A 22,216-nucleotide genomic window follows, 5' to 3' on the forward strand; every position below is an offset into this window, starting at 1 on the left:
AGAAACAGGGTTTCATCGTGTTAGTCAGGATGGTCTCGATCTCCTGACCTCGTGATCCACCCGCCTCAGCCTCCCAAAGTGCTGGGATTACAGGCGTGAGCCACCGCGCCTGGCTCGAGAAATTAAAATGTAATCAGCAAAACTCATCAGCCTGTACATTTAAAATATATACAGAAACTATTATTGTACAGAAACTATACCTTAATAAAAATGAGGAAAAAAATGAGACGGGAAAGAGAAAAACATTTAAAAGACATAGTAACTGAAGAATTAAATAACCAATCCAACACTTGAAAAATATTACAATGTAGCACATGCTCAAAAGCTCTCTGAGCTCAGGGAAAGAAGCAGCACTGTGAATCTATAGTGCTCTTCAGTCTATGTGGTATTGGGTAGGACGAGAAGACAGCCTTGCAGCTGGAAATTGGTGAGGACGGAGGCCTCGCTGTGGAAAGAGTAAGGCACACTCAGGGAGAGAACCAGTGAGGTGGCTCTGAGCCTGTTTCAGAAGGGAAGTCCCCAGGGGCTTGAGGAAGAACAGCAGAGGCTGGGATAGTTGGGAAAGCAGGATCAAATCAGACTCCAGGGATTGGGGAACCGATTGGCTGTTACAGGGTGGTGGAGTCAAAAAAGAACAGAAATTTTGTGTTTGGTTAATTGATAGAAAAATGATATTATTAACAAAGTAAAGAAGTATGGGAACAGCACAAGTTTTTTGGGGATAGTAAATAATTCCATTTCCATTGATTAAAAATATCAAGTTTATTTTTACATCTAAACTGATTCAAGACTTAGCTATTGTACATGTTTTAGAGAAAACAAAACTATATTTTATATCTAATCATACTTTACAACATAAAATACAGTTCTAAAAAATATTATTTGTCAAGAAAAATATAATGTTGCCATCTTTCGTCTGTATGTATGTTTTTTTTCCTTAGATTCCAGTGTAGTTAGTGACGTTGTACTTCAAGACTTACTGGCATATGTGTCCTCAAAACATTCCTACCTCAGAGATCTTCCTCCGAGGCAGCCTCAGAAGGTGAACAGTATAGACTTTGTAGAATTGGAGCACCTTCAACCTGATGTATTAGTCCACGCAGTACTAAGAGTTGTTGATTTCACTATACTGACAGGTAAACATTGTGACTGCCTCCTTAATTTTAGATTATGAAAAAATTAAGATGCAAGACCATCTCAGTGTACCATTTGGTTGTCACTATATATGTATCATCAGCTATTAAAGTATGGTATCACGTGTGATAGAGTAATGCCAACTAAGATACTCATTTTCCTTTTCCAGAGGCAGTATACAGTTATAGAGGACAGAAGCAGAAAAAAGTTATGTTAACAGTGGAACAGGCCCAAGATCAACATTATGTGCTTGTATTATGGGGTCCTGGAGCAGCCTGGTACCCTCAACTTCAAAGGAAAAAAGGTAAATACACCAAAAAGCATTTAACCTATTTATATTTCGGTAAATGATTAATGTTTATGAGCCCAAGATGGAGAAAATCTTAAGAGATGAGACAGCATTTGAAATACAAGTGATTATGATTGAATATTCTTCTGCAAATTTCTTCTGTTAAAATTTTGTACCTCTTGTAGCAATTCATTTATCTAATAAGTCTTCACTAATTAATGGTGGTGAAATAAAGGCTTAAATTTATTCCCAGATATACTACTTTACCTTTTTAGTGAAGATCTGACCTCCTTCAAATAATGTTCTTTAAACATTTAATTCTGGAGAAGCTTCTACAATTTTTTTTCAGCCAAAGTACTCTGATAAATAAACGCTATGATTATAAGGCAGATGTCAGGGGAGTTACCTTAACTCTTTCAAGTCACAATTACTGTTCAATAAATTACTGTTTCATATTTTTATTATAGTTGTTTTAAAAGCATGCACTGTTAGCCATCCCTAGAATGTTCAGTGTTAAAATATGACCCATGATTACATTTTTCTTTAAAGTATAAATTATTTCTGGTATATTGAATTAAATGGAATTGATGTTTCATTAAAATAGTATAGTATCTTCCCTTTGCTATTGTGAGATCCTTTAGTTGTAACAATCAAAGACAGTTTCATTCGTGGCTTATGAGTTATTTTTCCCTGCTAAATTAATTTAGAGATTGATTCAGTATATTATTATTTTTTACCTGAAAGAGTTAATGTCTCTCCAAACTTCTGCCTTCCAAATAGTTATTTGTAGGTAGGATCTGTCACATTGTCTCTCTTAATCATTAATAGCTATGACTAGAATTTGAGATAAGTCTAACTTTGGACTTTTATGTTAAGATCAAACAGGGACAGATGTTCGTTTGGTTGAGCAAGCTGACAAACATGTATCAATAATAGACTAACTATGATCATTGACCACCATAGCCTGGCTGAGAACATGAGTCTAGTGCATGCTACACAAGAATGTAGGTCACAGGTATAGTGGAGCTGTGACAAAGCAGATTGCTCCATGTTTAATGTGAATATTCTTTTAAAATTAATAATTTTTTGGTTAGTAGAAGAGAAATTACAGTTGTCTCTAGGTGATTCTATGGTGTTTAGGTTAGTATTGAAAACATATGAATCCAGGAATTAAGATGTTGTTGTTCTTTGTACATTCATTCATCCAGCCCCCCTTATTTATAACCATCATTTTAAAGTTTTAACATCTACTTCAATACCTCACATCAGTCTTTTTAAGATAAAAATACCAATTTTGAAGGATTACTTAAGTAATTCTATTTTCCTGATTTTACTTTTCTTTTCAAGGGACCAGCCCCATTTCCAAATTCCCAGCAAAGAGAATCTGATTGCCCAGAGTAAATTTGATTCAAAAAACTGTGATCAGGAAGACAGGGTCACACAATACAAATATGAGAGCTTGAGCTTATTTCAGTGGATGGGAAAACAGTTAAGGGAATCATTTGTGGTCTGGGTGAATACATAAAGATATTCACTACCAAAAATGTGTATGTTCATTAGCTTAGAAAGATATATGTAATGTATTATTTAGTTTAAAAAGTAGATTATAGGCCAGGTGCAGCAGCTCACACCTGTTAACCCAGTACCTTGGGAGGCTGAGGTGGGTGGATTGCTTGAGCCCAGGAGTTGAAGTTCTCATCTTAAAAAAAATAAAAAATAAAAAAAAAATTGGATTGTAAAACTTCACGTATAGAAAATATATTATGTTAACATATAATAAATATTTTTATGTTTATATAAGTTAATACATAAAAATTTTCAAGAAAACCCTTTATATATAATAGTATCTCATTTTAATAAAAATGTATCTATAAGTACATATGTAGATTTGAAAATCTGGAAATATATATGTATACCAAAATGCTAGCAGTGGTTGTTTCTGTATGGTAGTATTATGTGTGCTTTAATTTTTTCTTTATACCTTTAGTTTGAATTTTATGTTTGTGTGAGCAGCTGCATTTACTTTTAAAAACTTTTATTATAAAAGCCTTCAAGCATATACAAAAGAAGAGAGAATACTAAGCATAAGGAACTTTTTTTTTTTTTTTTTTTTTTTTTGGAGACAGAGTTTCATTCTTGTCACCCAGGCTGGAGTGTAGTGGCATGATCTCTGCTCACTGCAACCTCTGCCTCCTGGATTCAAGTTATTCTCCCGCCTCAGCCTCCCAAGTAGCTGGAATTACAAGCATGTGCCACCACGCCCAGCTTATTTTTCTGTTTTTAGTAGAGACGAGGTTTCACCGTGTTGGCCAGGCTGGTCTCGAACTCCGGACCTCAGGTGATTTACCCGCCTCAGCCTCCCAAAGTGCTGGGATTATAGGCATGAGCCAGACACTGTGCCTGGCCAGCATAATGAACTTAGGTACCTATTAGCCAGCTTATTAAAACACGGTCAGTCTTGTTTCACCTGTTACCTCCCTTGTCTTTACTGTTTAAATATTTTACAATAAATATATTTTATTTTGTAATTAAAAATAAAATTAAAACCTTATGCTTTTTAAAATAAAAGAATAGTTAATGTTTGGAAAATCTAGCTAACAATGTGAGAAAAAATAGAATTAAATTTAAACTTTATGTTTGTGCCAATATAAATTTCAGATACATTAGAGATTCAAATATAAAAATAATGAAACAATAGTAGAAGAAAATATAGGCAAAATTATTTGTAATGCAAAGGTTGGTAGGGTAAATAAAATCCAGCAACAAAAACTATTATACATAAAAACCACCATGTACAAAATTGAAAGGCAACCAAAAAAAACAGAAAAAAAATTACATTGTCAGAAAATAATGCAGTAAGCAAAAGACACATATCTATAGAGATAAATGGGGAAAGGATATGAGTAGGCAAGTCCCCAAAGAAGAAATAAAAACGGCCAAGAAATATATGGAAAAATTGTTCTCACAAGTAATTGAAAACACACAAAGTAATGATGATAGATGATTTTTTCTTTTAAGAAATTGATAGAGAAGATATGGGAAAACAGCTACTGTCATCAGCTATTGGAAATGCAAACTGGCAGAACCTTTTCTCGAGGATAACTGACAATTAATATGAACAAATTGGGGGTAGTTTTAGCCCAATTATTTTAGCTCTAGGAACTTATCATAACTATGTATAAAGATGTAGCTGAAAATGGGTTTATCATGATATCATGTATAATTGTGAAAAATAAAAAACCAGAGTCCCTCAAAATAGAGGTTTGCTGTAATAATTTTTAAGATTTTGGTGTATCTGGACAATGGCATATTATGTAATATTTAAAAGCAATGTAGAATAATACATACATATAAAACTATATTTGACTTATTAAGTCAATCCCAATAAATAAAATCCCAAACAACTGGTTGTCTGCTAAAATGTTAACTGCTTATTTAGGGTGTTGAGATTATGGCTGCTATATGTTTATTTACTTGGCTTCTCTTAGCTTACTTTTCTAATCAGGTATTTTGTAATAAGACAAGAAAGCTATTTTAGTGATTGGTTTTAAGCAGTAACTTGGAATATATGCTTTAGTTCTAGCTAGTGATGCTCTGTCTTTACAGATTTACTGACATGTTTGATAATTTTCCACCAAAAAAAAAAAAAAAATCTCTAGTGAAAGAAACTAAGGAGATGAGTAGGTGTAGTAAATTAGATTTATGGCCTGAAGTAAGTGGAAAACTAAAAAGACAGCTGATGTTATCAGAAAAATTAGTGCTAAGAAACCCTCTTTTGTTTTATTATAGTTTTGAAGCTGAATTTACTAATACAGAATATGATAATACAGATAAGTTGAATTTACTAATACAGAATATAACAAACAGTGACAAGGTCTGTGTTACTGTGGCTTTAAGAATTAGAATTGTGGCCGGCGCGGTGGCTCCCGCCTGTAATCCCAGCACTTTGGGAAGCTGAGGCGGGCGGATCATGAGGTCAGGAGATCGAGACCATCCTGGCTAGCACAGTGAAACCCCGTCTCTACTAAAAATGCAAAAAAAATTAGCTGGGCGTGGTGGCGGGTGCCTGTAGTCCCAGCTACTCCGGAGGCTGAGGTAGGAGACTGGTGTGAACCCGGGAGGCAGAGCTTGCAGTGAGCCGAGATTGCGCCACTGCACTGCAGCCTGGGCAACAGAGCGAGACTCCGTCTCAAAAAAAAAAAACAACAACAAAAAAAGAGAATTGTTACTGAGAGTTAAAAATAAGTGCTATTGTGTCTAAATGCTTTTTGTTCTAGAAAAGTTAACTAAGATAACTAAAGTATTGAAATATGAGTGAAATTAGACTTGGGTTCATTTCAGTGTCCTTTCTTTAACAAAACAAAACAAAACTTTGCCAATAGATAGATACATGAGAATTTTCTTTACAGAAAGCAGTTGGTTATTATAAATGATGACCATTCAGGAGGGCAAGGAATCTTTAGAAAATATTTTATTAAAATTATCTCTGGCGGCCCGGCACGGAGGCTCATGCCTGTAATCCCAGCACTGTGGGAGGCCGAGGTGGGCGGATCATGAGCTCAGGAGTTCAAGACCAGCCTGACCAACATGGTGAAACCCTGTCTCTACTAAAAATACAAAAATTAGCCGGGAGTGGTGGCACGCGCCTATAATCCCAGCTACTCAGGAGGCTGAGGCAGGAGAATGGCTTGAACCTGGGAGGTGGAGGTTTCAGTGAGCCGAGATCGCACCACTGCTCTCCAGCCTGGGCAACAGAGCAAGACTCTGTCTCTGGGAAAAATAATAATAATAATAATAATCTCTAGCATGCTTCTATTGTCTTAATGCACCGTTCATATTTTGACTCTTTTTACCCAAATTCTTTAGTGATAAAAGATTAGTATTCAACTGACTTAATCAGATCAATCTATTTAATCTGATACTAAGCCTAGATTTTTTTCCTTTTTGGTGACTTTTGTTTTTACTATTTTTGTTTAAGGTTATATTTGGGAATTTAAATATCTTTTTGTTCAGCGCAATTACACACTAGAAAACCTAGAATTGCATACAACGCCTTGGTCATCCTGTGAGTGCTTGTTTGATGATGATATAAGGGCAATTACATTTAAAGCAAAATTTCAAAAAAGTGCACCCTCCTTTGTGAAGATACCAGACTTAGCAACCCACCTAGAGGATAAGTGTTCAGGTAAGATCTTTATATACATAAATTCTGCTATTTTTATTTCTTTTGAAACAGGGTCTTGCTCTGTTGCCCAGGCTGGAATACAGTGGTGTGAACACAGCTCACTGCAGCCTCCACCTCCCAGGTTTAAGTGATTCTCCCTGCTCAGCGTTTCGAGTAGCTGAGGAGGGAAGGGAAGGCTAGTGCATACCATCAGTGCACGCCACCACACCCAGCTATTTATTTATTTGTTATTTTGGTAGAGACAGAGTCTCCCTATGTTGCCCAGTCTGGTCTCAAACTCCTGGACTCCAGTGGTCCTCTTGCCTTGGCCTCCCAAAGTGCTGGAATTACAGGCATGAGCCACCATACCCAGCCCACTGCTAGTTTTAATATAAGCAAAAAGGCTACCACTTGTGGTAAAAATATATAATTCTATATAAAAGTGAAATATAAATCTTTGCAAATATCTGAACTAGATTCCAGTAGTTTTAGGAACTATGTGTCAGGAACCAGAGACAAAGAGCAAATACCTATTTTTTATTATATGACAAGTGGGAGCATAAATTCAGTTCCTTACTTTATCTTGGCCAAATGCCAGATTAAAATTTTACTAGTTGGGTTAATTCACATATATGTGTAAATATGTTTTCCAATATATGATTGAAGGTTAGCGTGGTTATATCATAAAACTATGTTAAGGAGAATACAGGCAGAAAACAAAGACAATACCTCTCAAAAAATCCAACTTTTAATTGAATACAGAGATTTCATTCTCAGAGAAGAACTCCTTATTCCTAGTTCTACACTGAAACATTTACTAATACCAGCAGATAGTTTAAATTCATAATATTTCTGGAAGATAAACACAGATGATAGAAAATTTATAAGCTTTTATACTATAAAAATTTCATACTATTTTCAAAAATGGAAGTTGCCTATGGTCATAAAAGACTCTAGATTTATACTAACTGGTAAAATCTTGGTAATGTTATAGCATCATGTAAGTTCCTAAGCCAGTTTTATATTTATGTGCCCCTCCCATGCTCTGCTTCTCAAACTTCACAGACATATAGAGGTGGTCACCACAGGAAGGAATGGCAGACACAGTTGAGGGGCTACATTACTTTGCAGACACGTTTAGTTTGGTGCCATGGAGAAGTCAACTCTGTTATTTACTGCTTACACAAAACAGTTATCTGCTGGGATTGAAGTCCTAGAATTAGGTTTAAAAATAAAAATAAATAACATCATGGACAACAACAAAATAGGAGGCCACCGCGCTGATGATGAAAGATTCTGAGGATATAGCCCCACTTGTTTGAGGATGCAGCCAGGAATTGTGCGTGTTCTTTGAAATCCTGGAGGTGTGCTACTCATTGGCAAGCCATGCCAAAACTGTGCCGTTAAAATCAGTCCTTCAGAGGCTTTGTTCACAGAGGCCTATTTAGCCTTTTTCATTTTCTTTATGTTCAGCTGTGAGGTCTGAATTCATAGTTTCTGTCATAGTGTATGTGTTTTTAAGACAAAAATGGAGAGAGAATATGAAAACACAAGCAACTTTTCCCTAACGTATTTTATAGTTAAATAAAAGGAGAAAGAGAGATCAGCATGGGAGCATTTCCTAGAAGGGTCTGCTTGCTCAACAAAAGCCAGAGGGGGTTGAGGCTAGACCTGAGTCCTTGCAAAGAAATGAAGATGCTTACCCAGTACCTCATCTTACCGCCAGCGGAATTTCAGTGCTCAGCCGGAGTGACCCCCTTGAAAGCAAAGTCCACATTCAGCATGACCTTTTAATTCTTTTCAAGAGTTGTGTAAATTTACAAAATGATAGGATTATGTGAACATTCTTTTAAAATTATTGAGTTATTAAGAATTTTTTAGGCTGGGCGGGGTGGCTCATGCCTATAATTCCAGCACTTTGGGAGGCCAAGGTGAGTGGATCATTTGAGGTCAGGAGTTCGAGACCAGCCTGGCCAACGTGGTGAAACCCTGCCTCTACTGAAAATACAAAAATTAGCCAGGCATGATGTCAGGTGCCTGTAGTCCCAGCTACTTGGGAGGCCGAGGCAGGAAAATTGCTTGAACGCAGGAGGCAGAGGTTGCAGTGAGCCGAGATTGCACCACTGCACTGCAGACTGGGTGACAGAGCAATACTCTGTCTCAAAAAAAAAAAAAAAAAAAAAAACAAAACTTTTTGAGTGGAGGGAGGAGAGCAAGGGTTGAAAAACTAACTGTTGGGTACTCTGCTTACTACAGGAGACTGCTTGGGTGATGATATGCCCATGTAACAAACCTGCACATCTACGCCCTGAATCTAAAATAAAAATCGAAATTTTTTTTTTTTACATAATTTTTTAGGCCAGACACATTGGCTCAAGCCTGTAATCCCAGCACTCTGGGAGGCCAAGAAGAGTGGATCACTTGAGCCCAGGAGTTGGAGACCAGCCTGGGCAACATGGCAAATCCCCGTCTCCACAAAAAATACAAAAATTAGCCAGGTGTGGTGGTGTATGCCTGTAGTCCCAGCTACTTAGGAAGCTGAGGTGGGAGGATCACTTGTGCCCAGGAAGGTTGAGACTGCAGTGAGTCAGGATTGCACCACTGCACTCTAGCCTGGACGACAGAGTGAGACTGTCTCAAAACAAACAAAAAAATAATAATTTTGTAGTGATTTAACATGTCTTTGGAAAGATATGGTATTGAATCTTCTACAGTTCGTTACATATTCGATCGCTACGCACTCCTGCTAACTCATGTAGGGATATGTGACACAATTGGAACAGATGATGAAACCATCTTTGGGCATTGAAAGACTAAAGCAAATGAAGTTAAGAACAGAAGACTCATCATTAACTGGACTCTGAAAGAGATAACCAGAAAACAGTAGGAGACTAGAGTGATTAGTTCTTGACCTGGAGTGTTCTTACTTCTAAGTGGTTGAAGAAGAACAAATTTGAAGGCTTAAAGCTTAAAGAAGCCTTTAAATTTACTATGGGGAAAGGGAGAATAATGCTCAGGAAAACTCATAGACCTCACCAGTACACAGTAAGACAAAAGTAAATTAGGAAAAAATAATGCCTAGGAGATAGTAGATGTTCAGTATTTGTTTACTGGTGAATGGATGAGCCATTAGCAGTGAATTATGAATATACTTGAGGTTTCTTGTGAGTCACCTGAGAAACGATTAATAAATGAGAACTTTTTATAACCCACACCCAGAGTATGTAGATGATAATGGTGAGCGGGAAGTTAGAAAAAAGTTTAAAAGAGGACAGGCTATTGATATTTTTAGGTAGAGAGAAGAAGAAAACTTCACCTCCTATTTGACTTTTCTTTTTTTTTTTTTTTTTTGAGACGGAGTCTCGCCCTTTCCCCCAGGCTGGAGTGCAGTGGCGCAATCTCGGCTCACTACAAGCTCCTCCTCCCAGGTTCACGCCATTCTCCTGCCTTAGCCTTCGAGTAGCTGAGACTACAGGCGCCCGCCACCACGCCCGGCTAATTTTTTGTGTTTTTAGTAGAGACGGAGTTTCACGGTGTTAGCTAGGATGGTCTCGATCTCCTGACCTTGTGATCCACCCGCCTCGGCCTCCCAAAGTGCTGGGATTACAGGCATGAGCCACCGCGCCCGGCCCCTATTTGGCTTTTCACTATGATCAGTTAAAAAGAAGACAGGGCAAGGAGAGAGGGCATGTTAGCTAGTTTCAAGTATTCGAAGAGATTTCTTCTAAAGGAGGTATTGAACTTATTTTGCCTGATTCCAGAGGATGGGGAAGGAAGGAAACATCACATGTTCAGCCAAATTAGCCAAGTAAACCTGCTCTCAGTTGCAGCCAGACCCCCCTGCCCTTAGATTCTAGGAAAATAGTAAAGAAGACGAAGAACAAGACCTCAGTGTATCCTTTTACTACAAGTGACTGTAAATCAACTATAAAATTAGCCATGTTTGTAAATTAAAGTTATAATGTTGGCCCAATAATTTATAATATATCTGTTTGTTGTTTATAGGAGTCGTTCTAATTCAAGCCCAGATTTCAGAGCTGGCATTTCCTATTACAGCAGCTCAGAAGATAGCTCTAAATGCTCACAGTTCTCTGAAGAGTATTTTTTCTTCTCTTCCCAACATCGTATATACTGGCTGTGCAAAATGTGGATTGGAACTAGAAACAGATGAGAACAGGATCTACAAACAGTGTTTTAGCTGCTTGCCATTTACTATGAAGAAAATATACTATAGGTAAGGCAACTAAGCAAGCCAATTTGATGGAAAATAATTATTATAGATCTGGAAAAATTAGTCTGTAAACCCTTACTTTCTAAAAAGAATTAACTAGAGCTAGTCGAAGAGAATAAAATTTTCCCTGAGTGATAGATAGCTATTTATGGAAGCAAAAATTTCCCTGGAATCGTTATAGGAATTTCTTAAAGCATTGGGAGATTTTATTGTCTTCAAACAGCTGTACCAAAGAAACATTTTCCTTGGTTTACTTTTTAACCAAAATCTAAATGCTCATAAATAACTCATTTTCCCACCTTAACATATAATTAGAATTTAAAGGCTAAAAGTATCATATAATCTCACCTCTGAGTTGTTGTGGAAGCTAGTAAGACATTTAACCTGTTTTCCCACCTTTACCTTAGAAATTAAAGCTAGCAAATAAATGTTGTATGGTAAAACTGCTAACCAGCTCAGTGAAAAACACATTGTTTTTTGAATAATAGGTAGTCAAAAGCTCAGATATTTTTCTTTTTACCTTATAAATTACTTGTGTTTACAAAATAGCACTCAGTGTTTTATGCTCCTTCTGATTATTTCTAAATATTGCAGTATCTAAAAACTAAATGCAGATATATTCCACGTGTTATCATGGCATACTTCAAGAAAAGTTATAGAAGCTTAATTTGTAAACCTTATTTCTCTTTACAGATGTTATGTTTGTTATAAATAAATGAATGAATTTTGCTATTACTGTGAAAGTTGCTTTTGTGGAAAAGAAGATTGAATTAAGATGCATGGTAGGCTGGGTGCGGTGGCTCATGCCTGTAATCCCAGCACTTTGGGAGGACGGGGTGGGCGGATCGCTTGAGCCCAGGGGTTCAAGACCAGCCTGGGAAACATAGGGAAGCCCCATCTCTACCAAAAAAAAAAAAAAAAAAAGCTGGGCATGGTGACATAGGCCTGTAGTCCCAGCTACTTGGGAGGCTGAGGCAGGAGGATTGTTTGAGCCTAGGAGGTCGATTGTTACAGTGAGCTATGTTTGCACCACTGCACTCTAGCTTGGGCAACAGAGTGAGACCCTGTCTCAAAATCAAAACAAAAAATGCATGGTATGTAACAAACAACATTGATTTATTAATAGTTAACGCCCCTCAAAAGTATGTATAGGTGACTTATTTATATCATTCCAAATGTTTCTGTTCAATATAAGCATTTATTGGACAAAAATGTTGCTCAATACTATTCCTTACGGGGAGGAGGGCCTTTGAATCTTTAGTTTACAAAATGACTGTTCAAGAGAAGGACTTCACAGATCAGTATCACCTGATTATGGCATAACTAGTATGAGGTATTTAAGATCTCTTCCTAAACTATACCACATTAAAGATGTAGTGCTAGTTTGTTGTCTTGCTAGAATGTTGAATGGTCATGTTAAGGCAAGAATTATTATTTTTTATTTATTTAAAAGCCTTTATTTTTTTATTTTTTGAGACAGAGTTTCGCTCTTGTTGCCCAGGCTGGAGTGCACTGGTGCGATCTCAGCTCATCACAACCTCTGCCTCCCAGGTTCAAGCGATTCTTCTGTCTCAGCCTCCCAAGTAGCTGGGATTATAGGCATGTGCCACCACGCCTGGCTAATTTGTATTTTTATAGAGACAGGGTTTCTCCATGTTGGTCAGGCTGGTCTCGAACTCCTGACCTCAGGTGATCCACCCGTCTCAGCCTCCCAAAGTGCTGGAATTACAGGCGTGAGCCACCACGCCCAGCCTAAAAGCCTTTAAATTGTTATTAGAGTCCAGATTATGTGGTTTCCTTGAAAAGAAAATACTGAAATTAACAAACTCCCTTCAAGTTATCAAGTAGGTGACTCCAAAATCATCTACATAAATCAATCAGCAAACTGAATAAGAGAAAACTCTCATTGATTATTTTTCTAAGACTCAGTCAAATATTAGGAATCCACGTATGTTCACATATCACATATGTACTGTGGGGATGTTGTACTAGTTGATCTAAGTAGACTTATTGTGCCCAAGAAGCTTGGTAGTCCATTTAAGAAACACTTAATGAACATTTGTGTGGCATAACAGTCCCAAACTATGAGTGGGTTGATCATATTTTACATTGGTTGTAACTTGGAGCTGATTTTCCAATGGAAGCAACATTAGATATTGCGTTGGAGTCTCATACGAGGCCACAGACATTTATTAAATTAACATGTAGATAGCATAGTTCCTGCTCTTCAAGCTGTCATAAAACTCAAATACCATTTTTAACAATGTTTCTGCAGAATATTCAGATTTACATTTTTGGAATACAAGAAATACATTTATTTTTCTGTACTGGAAGCAAAAAAACCCAGCAGGTCAAACCACAATTAAGGCTGCTATTTAGGCAGCACTAGGAAATGTTTGGGTCTCTCAAGACTTTGTAATCAAGGTGTAGGCTGGGGCTGCAGTCATCTGAAGGCTTGACTGGGGCTGGAGGATTCATTTCCAAAGCGGCTCATTCATATGGCTGGCAAGTTGAGTTCCTCTTCACTTGGTTGTCTCCACAGGCTGCCTGAATGTTCTCACAAAGTGGCAGCTCATTTCCCCAGAGCAGGAAAGGCAAGAAAGAGAGTTCCAGGTGGAAGCCAGCCTTTTTGTGACCTAGACTCAGAAGTCGTGTCACTTCCACCCAATTCTGTTCATCAGAAGTGAGTTTAGCTGTGCGTTGGAGAGTGGATTAGAATGAAGCTAGTGCAGAGAAGAGGTAAGAGGCTGTTGCCTTATTTTAGAGGGGAGATGATGGTGGCTTGACTAGAGAGGAAGTGGTGGGAATAAAAAGAAATGGACAGATTTGAGAATGGTCGGAAAATAGTTTGCAAGATGTAGTGATTGGTAGGTAAAGAGAGAGCACAGGTACATTACAAATCATTGACAGTTGGGTGAACAATAAGATTATTTATTAAAACAAGTAACCTTGGGAGAAATGTTGATCATACTGAGCTTGAGTTCCTGAGAGGTAACAAGTTGGAAAGTGGTTAGATGTAAAGAAATGCAATTTGCAAGAGAAGTCTGGGCTAGGCTTATAAGGTTATCTGTGGTGATTGAACTTTTCCTTGGTTTCTGCACCCTGTTTTGTTTTTCATTCTTCATCTTCAGTGATTACCTCTCATAATGGATTATTCTTACCAGCCTATAAAGACACTCCCATATTTCTCGTATTAAAAAACAAACAAAATCATCCATTAACATTACATCTCCCTCTTATCCCTTCGTTTTTCTATTGTTTTATACCCAGCCAAACTTTGTTAAAGAGTTGTAAATATATTCTCTCTCCCCTATTATGTCTTCAGTTTCACTTCAGTTATTCCATTCTACTCCTACCATGCTGCAGAAGCTGCTTTTGTCAGAGTTACACTTTTGATGTTGCCTGAGGCATGGATACTTCTTTCCTCGCTCTAACTGCTCTCAGTTATACTCAGCATGTCAGTCCACTTCCTCCTACTTGAAACAGCCTCCTCCTTGCTTTCTAACCTGTCTTTCAGGCCTTTCCTTCTCAGCCTCTTTTACCCCCTCTTTAAATGCTGGGGTTAATCTTGAGCTCTCGTCTGTGTCCTTCCTCTTATTCTTTCTGTACATTCTGCCTGGATGATCACAGCTGTTTTCGTATTTGTACTTACATCTTCACCCTGATTTTCTCCTCCAGGCTCCGGTAGTCAGGTATCAAATTCTTTGCTTGACGTCCATCTCACATTTAAACATACCCACAATAGACTCTTGTTTTTCCTAACCACACTCAAATCTAGTTCTCTTCATTTTTATACTTTCTGGAAAATGGCACACCATCTACCCAATTATTTAAGCTGGAAACCTGGGCACAATCATTGAATCATTTTCTTTTCCCTTCCTCCCCTATCTAATCTATTAGCAAGTCCTAGGAATTTTCATTCAGAACTATATCACAAATTCATCCACTTTTTTCCATCTCCACTGCTAAAATCTTAGTCCAGTGTATCTCAGCAGGGGCATTGTTGACATTTTTCTCAGGACAGTTTCTCATTATGTACCATATCCCACATGCTGCAGGGCATGTGGCATTCCTGTTTACCTTCCCCTAGCTGAACCTCAGTTACTGTGAAACCAAAATGGAAAGTCAGTGCCTGCTGGTCTGGAATCACTCAGGCCTCATCTGAGTCCCTACTACCTGTTGCGCAAACCAGCACACCAGCAGTCTCTTGGTGGGGCTCCTCCTGGCCTTGCCTCCTCCCCTTCATTCTCCACCCGTTGGCAGCGTGATTACCCTTTGCTTCACCCATCAGTCGTCTCCTTATGCTTGTTGCCTCTGCAGTCTCATCTGCTGCCACTCCCCTGTCGTCCAGCACTCTAGCCACGTGGCCTTCTTTCAGTTCTTCAGACATTTTGATTTTTCTCCTTAGGATGTTCTCAAATGTCTTCCCTCTGTCTGACTCCACAAGGGTTTCTTCATGTCTTAGATTAAATGCTGCTTTATCAGAGAGGCCTTTCCTAACCACCTTTCTTTATTTTCTGTTATAGTAGCCTGGGTGTGCTTATTGTAATTTGTAGTTGCATACTGTCTTTTATAAAAAACATTTTTACTGAAGTAAAATTCATATACCATCAAATCAATCTTCTGAAATGTACAATTCAATGGCTTTAGTATATTCCCAGGGCTGTGTAGCTATCACCACAACCAGTTAGGACATTTTCATCACCCAGCCCTTTACAAAGCCTCATACTCATTAGCGGTCACTCTCCATTCCCCATGCCCCTCAACCCATGGCAACTACGAATCTGCTGTCTTTATAGATTTGCCTGTTCTAGATATTTTATATAAATATTATATAATATGTGATCTTTCGTGACTGGCTTCACTTAGCATGATGTTTTCAAGGTCCATCCATGTTGTAGCATGTATCCGTACTTCATTCCTTTTTATTGCAAAATAATATTGTATTGTATGCATATACCACATTTTATTTATCCATTCATCAGTTGATGGACAATTGGGTTGTTTCTACTCTTTGGCTATTGTGAATGATGCTGCTGTGAATATTTGTGTACAAGTTTTTGTGTGGATATGTGTGTTCGTTTCTCTTGGGTATATATCTAGGAGTGGTGGAATTGCTGGGTCATATGGTAACTGTCTGTTTAACCTTTTGAGGAACTACCAGGCTGTCTTCCAAAATTGCTGCACAATTTTACATTCTCATCAGCAATATGAGGGTTGTAATTTCCCCATATTCTTGCCAGTACTTCTTATTCCGTTTTTCTTTTTGTTGCATGTGCTTTCGGGTCATATCTAAGAAAGGTGTCATTTCTAAGCCAAGGTTATGGAGATTTGCTCCCGTATTTTCTTCTAAGAGTTTAGTAGTTTTAGCTCCTACATTTAGGTTTATTATCTACTTTGAGTTAAGTTTTGTATATGAGATAAGGAAGGGGTCTAATTTTATTATTTTGCATGTGGATATCTAGTTGTCCCAGCATGAATTTTTGAAAAGACTGTTCCATCCCTGTTTAGTCATCTTGGCACCACTGTTGAAAAGCTTATTTTCTTTCTTCTTCTTTTTGTAGAGATGAGGTCTTGTTGTGTTGCCCAGGCTGGTCTCAAACTCCTGGCCTCAAGCAGTCCTCCTCACCTTGGCATCCCAAAGCACTGGGATTACAGGCATGAGCCACTGTGCATGCCCAATTTCTTCCTATCCCACTACAGTTTTATGTTCCTTGAGTGAAGGAACCAGATTTGTCTTGTTCACTAGTGGGTACCCAGCACTTACCACAGTCCGTGATAGATACTCAGTTTGTATTTGTTGAAATAAATAATGGAGGGAGAGAGAGGCTGAGGAAAGAGTGTAGAGTGAAAAGAGGAAGGAACATAGGGTCATCGTGTGAATAAAGGGGGAAGTGGGTTTTTAGGGGGAAAATCAGTAGTCATGTTTTAGCTCTGTTACATTAAATTCCCCCACTAATGAGCCTGTTTCTGAATTCTGTTCTCAATTTATTTTTTAAAAATCAGTGTAGTGATAAAATAGGTACCACATGCCATGGTTAAAATGCACACTACATAGGAGGTTACAAAACAAAAAGTGAAAGTTTCCTTCACCATCCAACCCTCTCCCACCAGTGCTGCTTCCACGCTGGTGAGAAGGTTTTTTGTATGTCCTTCCAGTGATTTATTATGTTCATCCCAGCACATGTGTATCCCTTTCTTTAGAAGCATGTGGACAGAAGAATATTGTTCATATTGTTGTTCCCTAGAGTCTATCCTGGTGCTCCTTCCTTAATAGCACTTGTAAATGTTCTTCATTCTTTTTATCAGCTACATAGCATTAAGATGTAGGATGCACTGAAAATTGTTAATCCAGTTCCCTGTTTATTGATATGCAAAACAGTTTATTTCTGATAGGAAAGAATTCAGTTGAAAAAAGTAACTTGAAATTGTGATTGTGAAATATGTGATTATTATTTTTATTTTCATTTCTAAAAATAATTTATAAAACAGTTTAATATATTTTATATTAGTATCTGAAATTTAAAAATGGATATAGAATAAATAAAATGTAGTAATTTGTCATTTGAAGCTCTTGGGGAAAAAAAAAAAACCTTTTTTTCTTTCTAGGATGTCACAGAACATCCTAGAGTTGTTTTAGGAATTAAAATTAATCCTGCATAAAAACCAAGTGCTTTTTGGAATTATTTTTCATTTAAGCATTTCTTTCATTTGAAAATCTTTTTGAAGGTTGTGTGTTGTTTACTCTTTTGTAGGCCAGCGTTAATGACTGTCGTTGATGGAAGACATGATGTTTGCATCCGTGTAGAATCAAAGCTGATAGAGAAGATTCTTCTCAACATTTCTGCAGACTGCCTCAACAGAGTGATAGGTAATATATCAGTGTGCCATCAAGAGGTTGTTTTATTCAGGAGTATAAATGGTATATCGGAACAGAAAGAGCACTGTACTTTAAATTAAGAGCTTTTCTGTCCATATAAAAGCAGAAGGATAATTTAGCTTAAGTGAAATATGAGCCTATGTAAGTTAGAAGGTTGACTTGCTTTACACCTGCTAGTACATGAATAGTGGGAGGCACCTAATTTCTTCTTAACCTATATTTCCCATTGGTAAGCAAAAACTATTTTACTTAACTCTAGTTTTATAAGTCAATGAGTGTGTGACACAATATATATGAAGATAGTCCACTGTCAGTGGAATGGATTTGCAAGATCTTCAACTGTGATGTCTTAGTCGTCAGTGGCTAAGAATAAAGCAAAGATAATATATTTGTCAGGTATTCAAACTCCATTCCTGTTCTCATTAGCCTCAGATCCTCTAAGCTGAAGAGCTAATCTGGTTCTGTGATTGCTTTATCTTTTAATAGTAGATTGTTTTTCGTGTTTGTTTTTTAGTTGGTGTCTAGTAATTTTGGGTTAAATGCTGAACATTGCATATGTTAAGTAGAACAGTACAAACTGAGGTAAATAGTATTTGTACCTGGAAACAGGCATGCCTCTTCTGGTCCTTTACTGGAGGTGAGGGGTGAGCAGGATGGTCAGTCTTGTCATATGTTGAGTTGGATTTAGGTTTTGTTGTTTCTCTGGTTACCTTCAGGTCACCACTGGTTTCAAAGTATCTTGTGCTTATGGTGGGAAGTGGTTCCCCAGTATTCCTGCTCCACCATCAACATAGCCCTCCACTCTGTACCTGGGCCTCAGAGGAAGTTTCTTTCCATGTTCTTGCACCTCCCCAAGTTGCACAGGCTTTTGTTGGTTGTTATTTGGTGCATCCTAACCTGGTGGGCGGGAGCAGGGTTGTTCCTCTTTGATTCTGGTCCAGCCCCAGTCTTATACAGGATCTCGCATATGGCACTTTCTTGGTAGCCCTGTCCCTTATGTGGCAGTGGCAACTGAGCTCTGTCTTGTGTCTTTGGTGGGTCTTGTGTGGTCCTGGCCCTGCCCCAGCAGTAGGGGACCACTAATGGTCTTGACCCAGGGTGGTTTTTCAGTCCTCCCCCAGGATGGAGAGGTTTATTTTTTTCTTTCCCCCGTCTGTACTGGTTCCTCACCTGTACCCTGGGGCAACAGGATTTGGTGTCCCTCCTCCAGCAATTGAAGGCTTTTGTTCCTTAAAGGGGAGGCCAGATGGTGCTTTGCGTTTTGTAGTTGGAAGCTTTCTCTGATGTCTTGCCCTGTCCCCAGTCTTATGAGCACCTGGTGGAGGTGAGACATACTACGTGGAAGAGCCTGTGAGGATGCAGATGTTCCTTATGTTGCTGACACTGGCAATTCATTGGCTTTTTGCAATTAATTTATTAATAAAAATTAATCGCATTCTTCTTTCCTGCCTGTATGGAGACCTGTCTTCTTCCTAAGGCCTGCCCCAAGGGAACCTGTGCTCCTGTTGCATCTCCCTGGAGGCACCTGTCTCCTTATGTTTCAGTCTTTTTGGCTGTTTTACAACCTTGGTTCTCATGTATATTCAAGAAAATGATGATTTTATATTTATTCAGTTTTCTTCCAGTAACCGTTAGGGTAGGAGCCACTCTTTCCAGCTTTCTACATCCTAATTAGAAGCCTCTCTTCTTTTTTTTCCCGCATTTTCTTAATTTCATTTTTATTCTTTTGGCTATTTTCATTCATTTTCTTAATGTTACTTATATATTTTCAGTGTTATCTCTTCTTTTTTTTTTGAGACGGAGTTTTGCTCTTGTTGCCTAGACTGGAGTGCTGTAGCGTGATCTCAGTTCACCATAACCTCTGCCTCCTGGGTTCAAGCAAGTCTCCTGCCTCAGTTTCCCAAGTAGCTGGGATTACAGGCATACGCCACCATGCCTGGCTAATTTTGTATTTTTAGTAGAGATGGGGTTTCTCCATGTTAGTCAGGCTGGTCTTGAACTCCCAACCTCAGGTGATCTGCCTGCCTCGGTCTCCCAAAGTGCTGGGATTACAGGCGTGAGCCGCCGTGTCCGGCCTATCTCTTCTTTTTTGCATAATGTAAATTAGTCTTTATCTCTTAGAGAAGCATCATTCTCATATCACATATACTTCAGTGTTTTGTCCATTCTTGAGACAATTAAAGTTGTACTTCTTGGCGTTAATTAGATTGTGATCATAAGTCAAAATGTCATTAGTTATAACGTGGTCATCAGACCATGCAGACTATTACTAATATTGGTTATGTTTTAGTTTATCACAGTGAAAATACAAAATTTAAAAGTTATTGTAGAGAATTATCATACCCCTCAAAATATGTCATTGGTCCTCCAGTACTCTGTAGTCCCCATCCAAGAAAGACTGTGGTAATTGTCAGGGGGTTAGTACGGTCTGAGCATGGTCGATGGTGCTCTGTCATTCTGGTATTGAACAACCTGCCAAATGTCTTGATTAGATGTCCTAAAAAAGTGAGGGGAAGAGTGTAGGACAAATGCAAAATAAAATAACACATTTAGCTATACTTTCAGTATTTTTTGTTATTGAGGTTCAATATTTCTTAAGTGACCGATTCAAGATTCTTTTGTATAAAAAATAAATGTATGCATAAGTAACTGTGATAAGAACTGTGGATGGATAAGAGCACTCTTCTGATGTACTGTAGCATAACCAGAACTGCTGTCGGTCTGAACGGTGTGTTATCTGGGCCTGTTTCTTGTGTCAGGGGGATCACATGCTGTCACTCTGGAGTGCCTCAATAGCTTGTAACTAGAAAGAGAAGGTGTAGGAAGAGTAATTTACTTACTTATTCATTTATTTAGAGACAGAGTCTTGCTCTGTTGCCCACGCTGGAGTGCAGTGGCACAATCTCAGCTCATTTAAACCTCTACCTCCCAGGTTCAAGCAAATCTCCTGCCTCAGCTTCCCGAGTAGCTGGGATTACAGGCATGTGCCACCACTCCTGGCTAATTTTTGTATTTTTAGTAGAGACGGGGTTTTACTGTGTTGGCCAGGCATGTCTCGAACTCCTGACCTCAAGTGATCCGGCCGCCTCAGTCTCCCAAAGTGCTGGGATTACAGGTGTGAGCCACCGCTACTGGCCAGGAAGATAAATTTAAAATGGGTTTGAGAGTTGAGGAACCAAGAGAAACAATTAAACCATTCAATGTGTGTGCTCATGTCAAGCTAGCAGCGATCTTGAGAGCTCTGTGTTTTCATCTTCCGCAGTTCCTTCCTCAGAGATCACCTATGGGATGGTCGTGGCAGACCTGTTCCACTCCTTGTTGGCAGTCAGCGCAGAACCTTGTGTATTGAAGATTCAGAGCCTTTTTGTGTTAGATGAAAACAGCTATCCATTACAACAAGATTTCTCCCTCCTGGATTTTTATTCTGACATTGTAAAGCATGGAGCCGATGCCCGTCTCTGAGGCTGGAGGAAGAAATTGCAGGCATTTCAAGGAAGAAGTACTGAAATGATTTGTCTTTTGAAATAAATGAATGACAGGGCTTTTGCTTTGGATTTTTTATGAAATATATTTTACAAAGAGAATTGCACTAGCTATATAAATTAAAACTTTTTTCTAAGGAAATCCTGTGAGGTTTAAAAAGATTGTTTTTGTCTTTTGGTTTCTTCCTTTCTTCTGGAGAAATGATCTACCAGTCAAGGCAATATGTAGCAGATCCCTGGGAATTAAAGGTTTGCCCATTTGTTCACTGTATTTAGTCCCTGCTACGTTCCAGGCATTGTACTAAGTATGGGGACCCACAGGGAAGACATTCCCTCAGAAACTGCTGCAGTGCTTTCGCTTATCCCTACCTAAAAAACTGTCAATGTGAAATCATTTCCTTGATTATAACTATAATGATAATGGATTAGTTTATATAAACCTATGTTTAGACAAGTTCAAGACAAGCATGTCTTTCTATAAAAAGTATTGAAAATGAAGAAAATGAGATCATGTTTCAATTTATTAAAGCAGGGCAGAGCGTTCTGTGGTTAGTTTGTGTCTAGGATTTGAGTGCCTTACTGAATGTATTTACCAGCAAACATGTAGCAATCTGTTCTCTCATTGTGATTGTGGAAGAAGCTCATGTAAAATGGTAGTCATTAATGAGGAAGTATGGCGTGGTACTTATTCTGTAAGTTCAGAGTATGCCGAGTGTTAATAGATTATCATATCGCCTGAAAATAAATTTATGATGACATGAATAAGCTTATTCTACTCTGTGTAGGTTTTTAAAAATTCCTTTGGTTCAGAGGTGCTTCTTGTTTTTTAACTTGGCTTCCCTAAGAATGAACCACAAGAGTTTTGTGATTCTTTCAAAAATAATATGCCAAAATGCCTTTGTGGGAGCACACACACACAAATACATGTTTCTGTGGAGAAGGATCCATAGCTTTCAACAAATCCTCAGAGGGTTCTGTGACCAAGAAAGATAAGAACAAGGCTTTAACTGATGAGTTTCTTTGTGGGGGAGATAAG

The 22,216-nt window shown here is 38.3% G+C and overlaps 1 protein-coding gene across 9 annotated transcripts in view; it reads left to right on the forward strand.

Moving 5' to 3' along the window:
* The window catches only part of SHLD2 (shieldin complex subunit 2), a 93,197-nt gene extending 71,252 nt beyond the window's left edge, over positions 1–21,945 (forward strand). For 7 of the 9 annotated variants that reach the window (XM_054436246.2, XM_054436247.2, XM_054436250.2 and 4 more), the window contains 6 exons: positions 942–1,136; positions 1,304–1,438; positions 6,402–6,608; positions 10,593–10,821; positions 17,574–17,689; positions 20,961–21,945. In XM_054436246.2, coding sequence (XP_054292221.1) covers positions 942–1,136; positions 1,304–1,438; positions 6,402–6,608; positions 10,593–10,821; positions 17,574–17,689; positions 20,961–21,160 — 1,082 coding nt within the window. In that variant the 3' untranslated portion in view covers positions 21,161–21,945. The remainder of the gene's footprint in view (positions 1–941; positions 1,137–1,303; positions 1,439–6,401; positions 6,609–10,592; positions 10,822–17,573; positions 17,690–20,960) is intronic. The other 2 variants (XM_063669859.1, XM_054436249.2) reach the window with 1 other exon arrangement.
* Positions 21,946–22,216: the final 271 nt, after the last annotated feature.

Source organism: Pongo pygmaeus, chromosome 8 (assembly GCF_028885625.2).
Source record: "Pongo pygmaeus isolate AG05252 chromosome 8, NHGRI_mPonPyg2-v2.0_pri, whole genome shotgun sequence".
Taxonomy (NCBI): domain Eukaryota; kingdom Metazoa; phylum Chordata; class Mammalia; order Primates; family Hominidae; genus Pongo; species Pongo pygmaeus.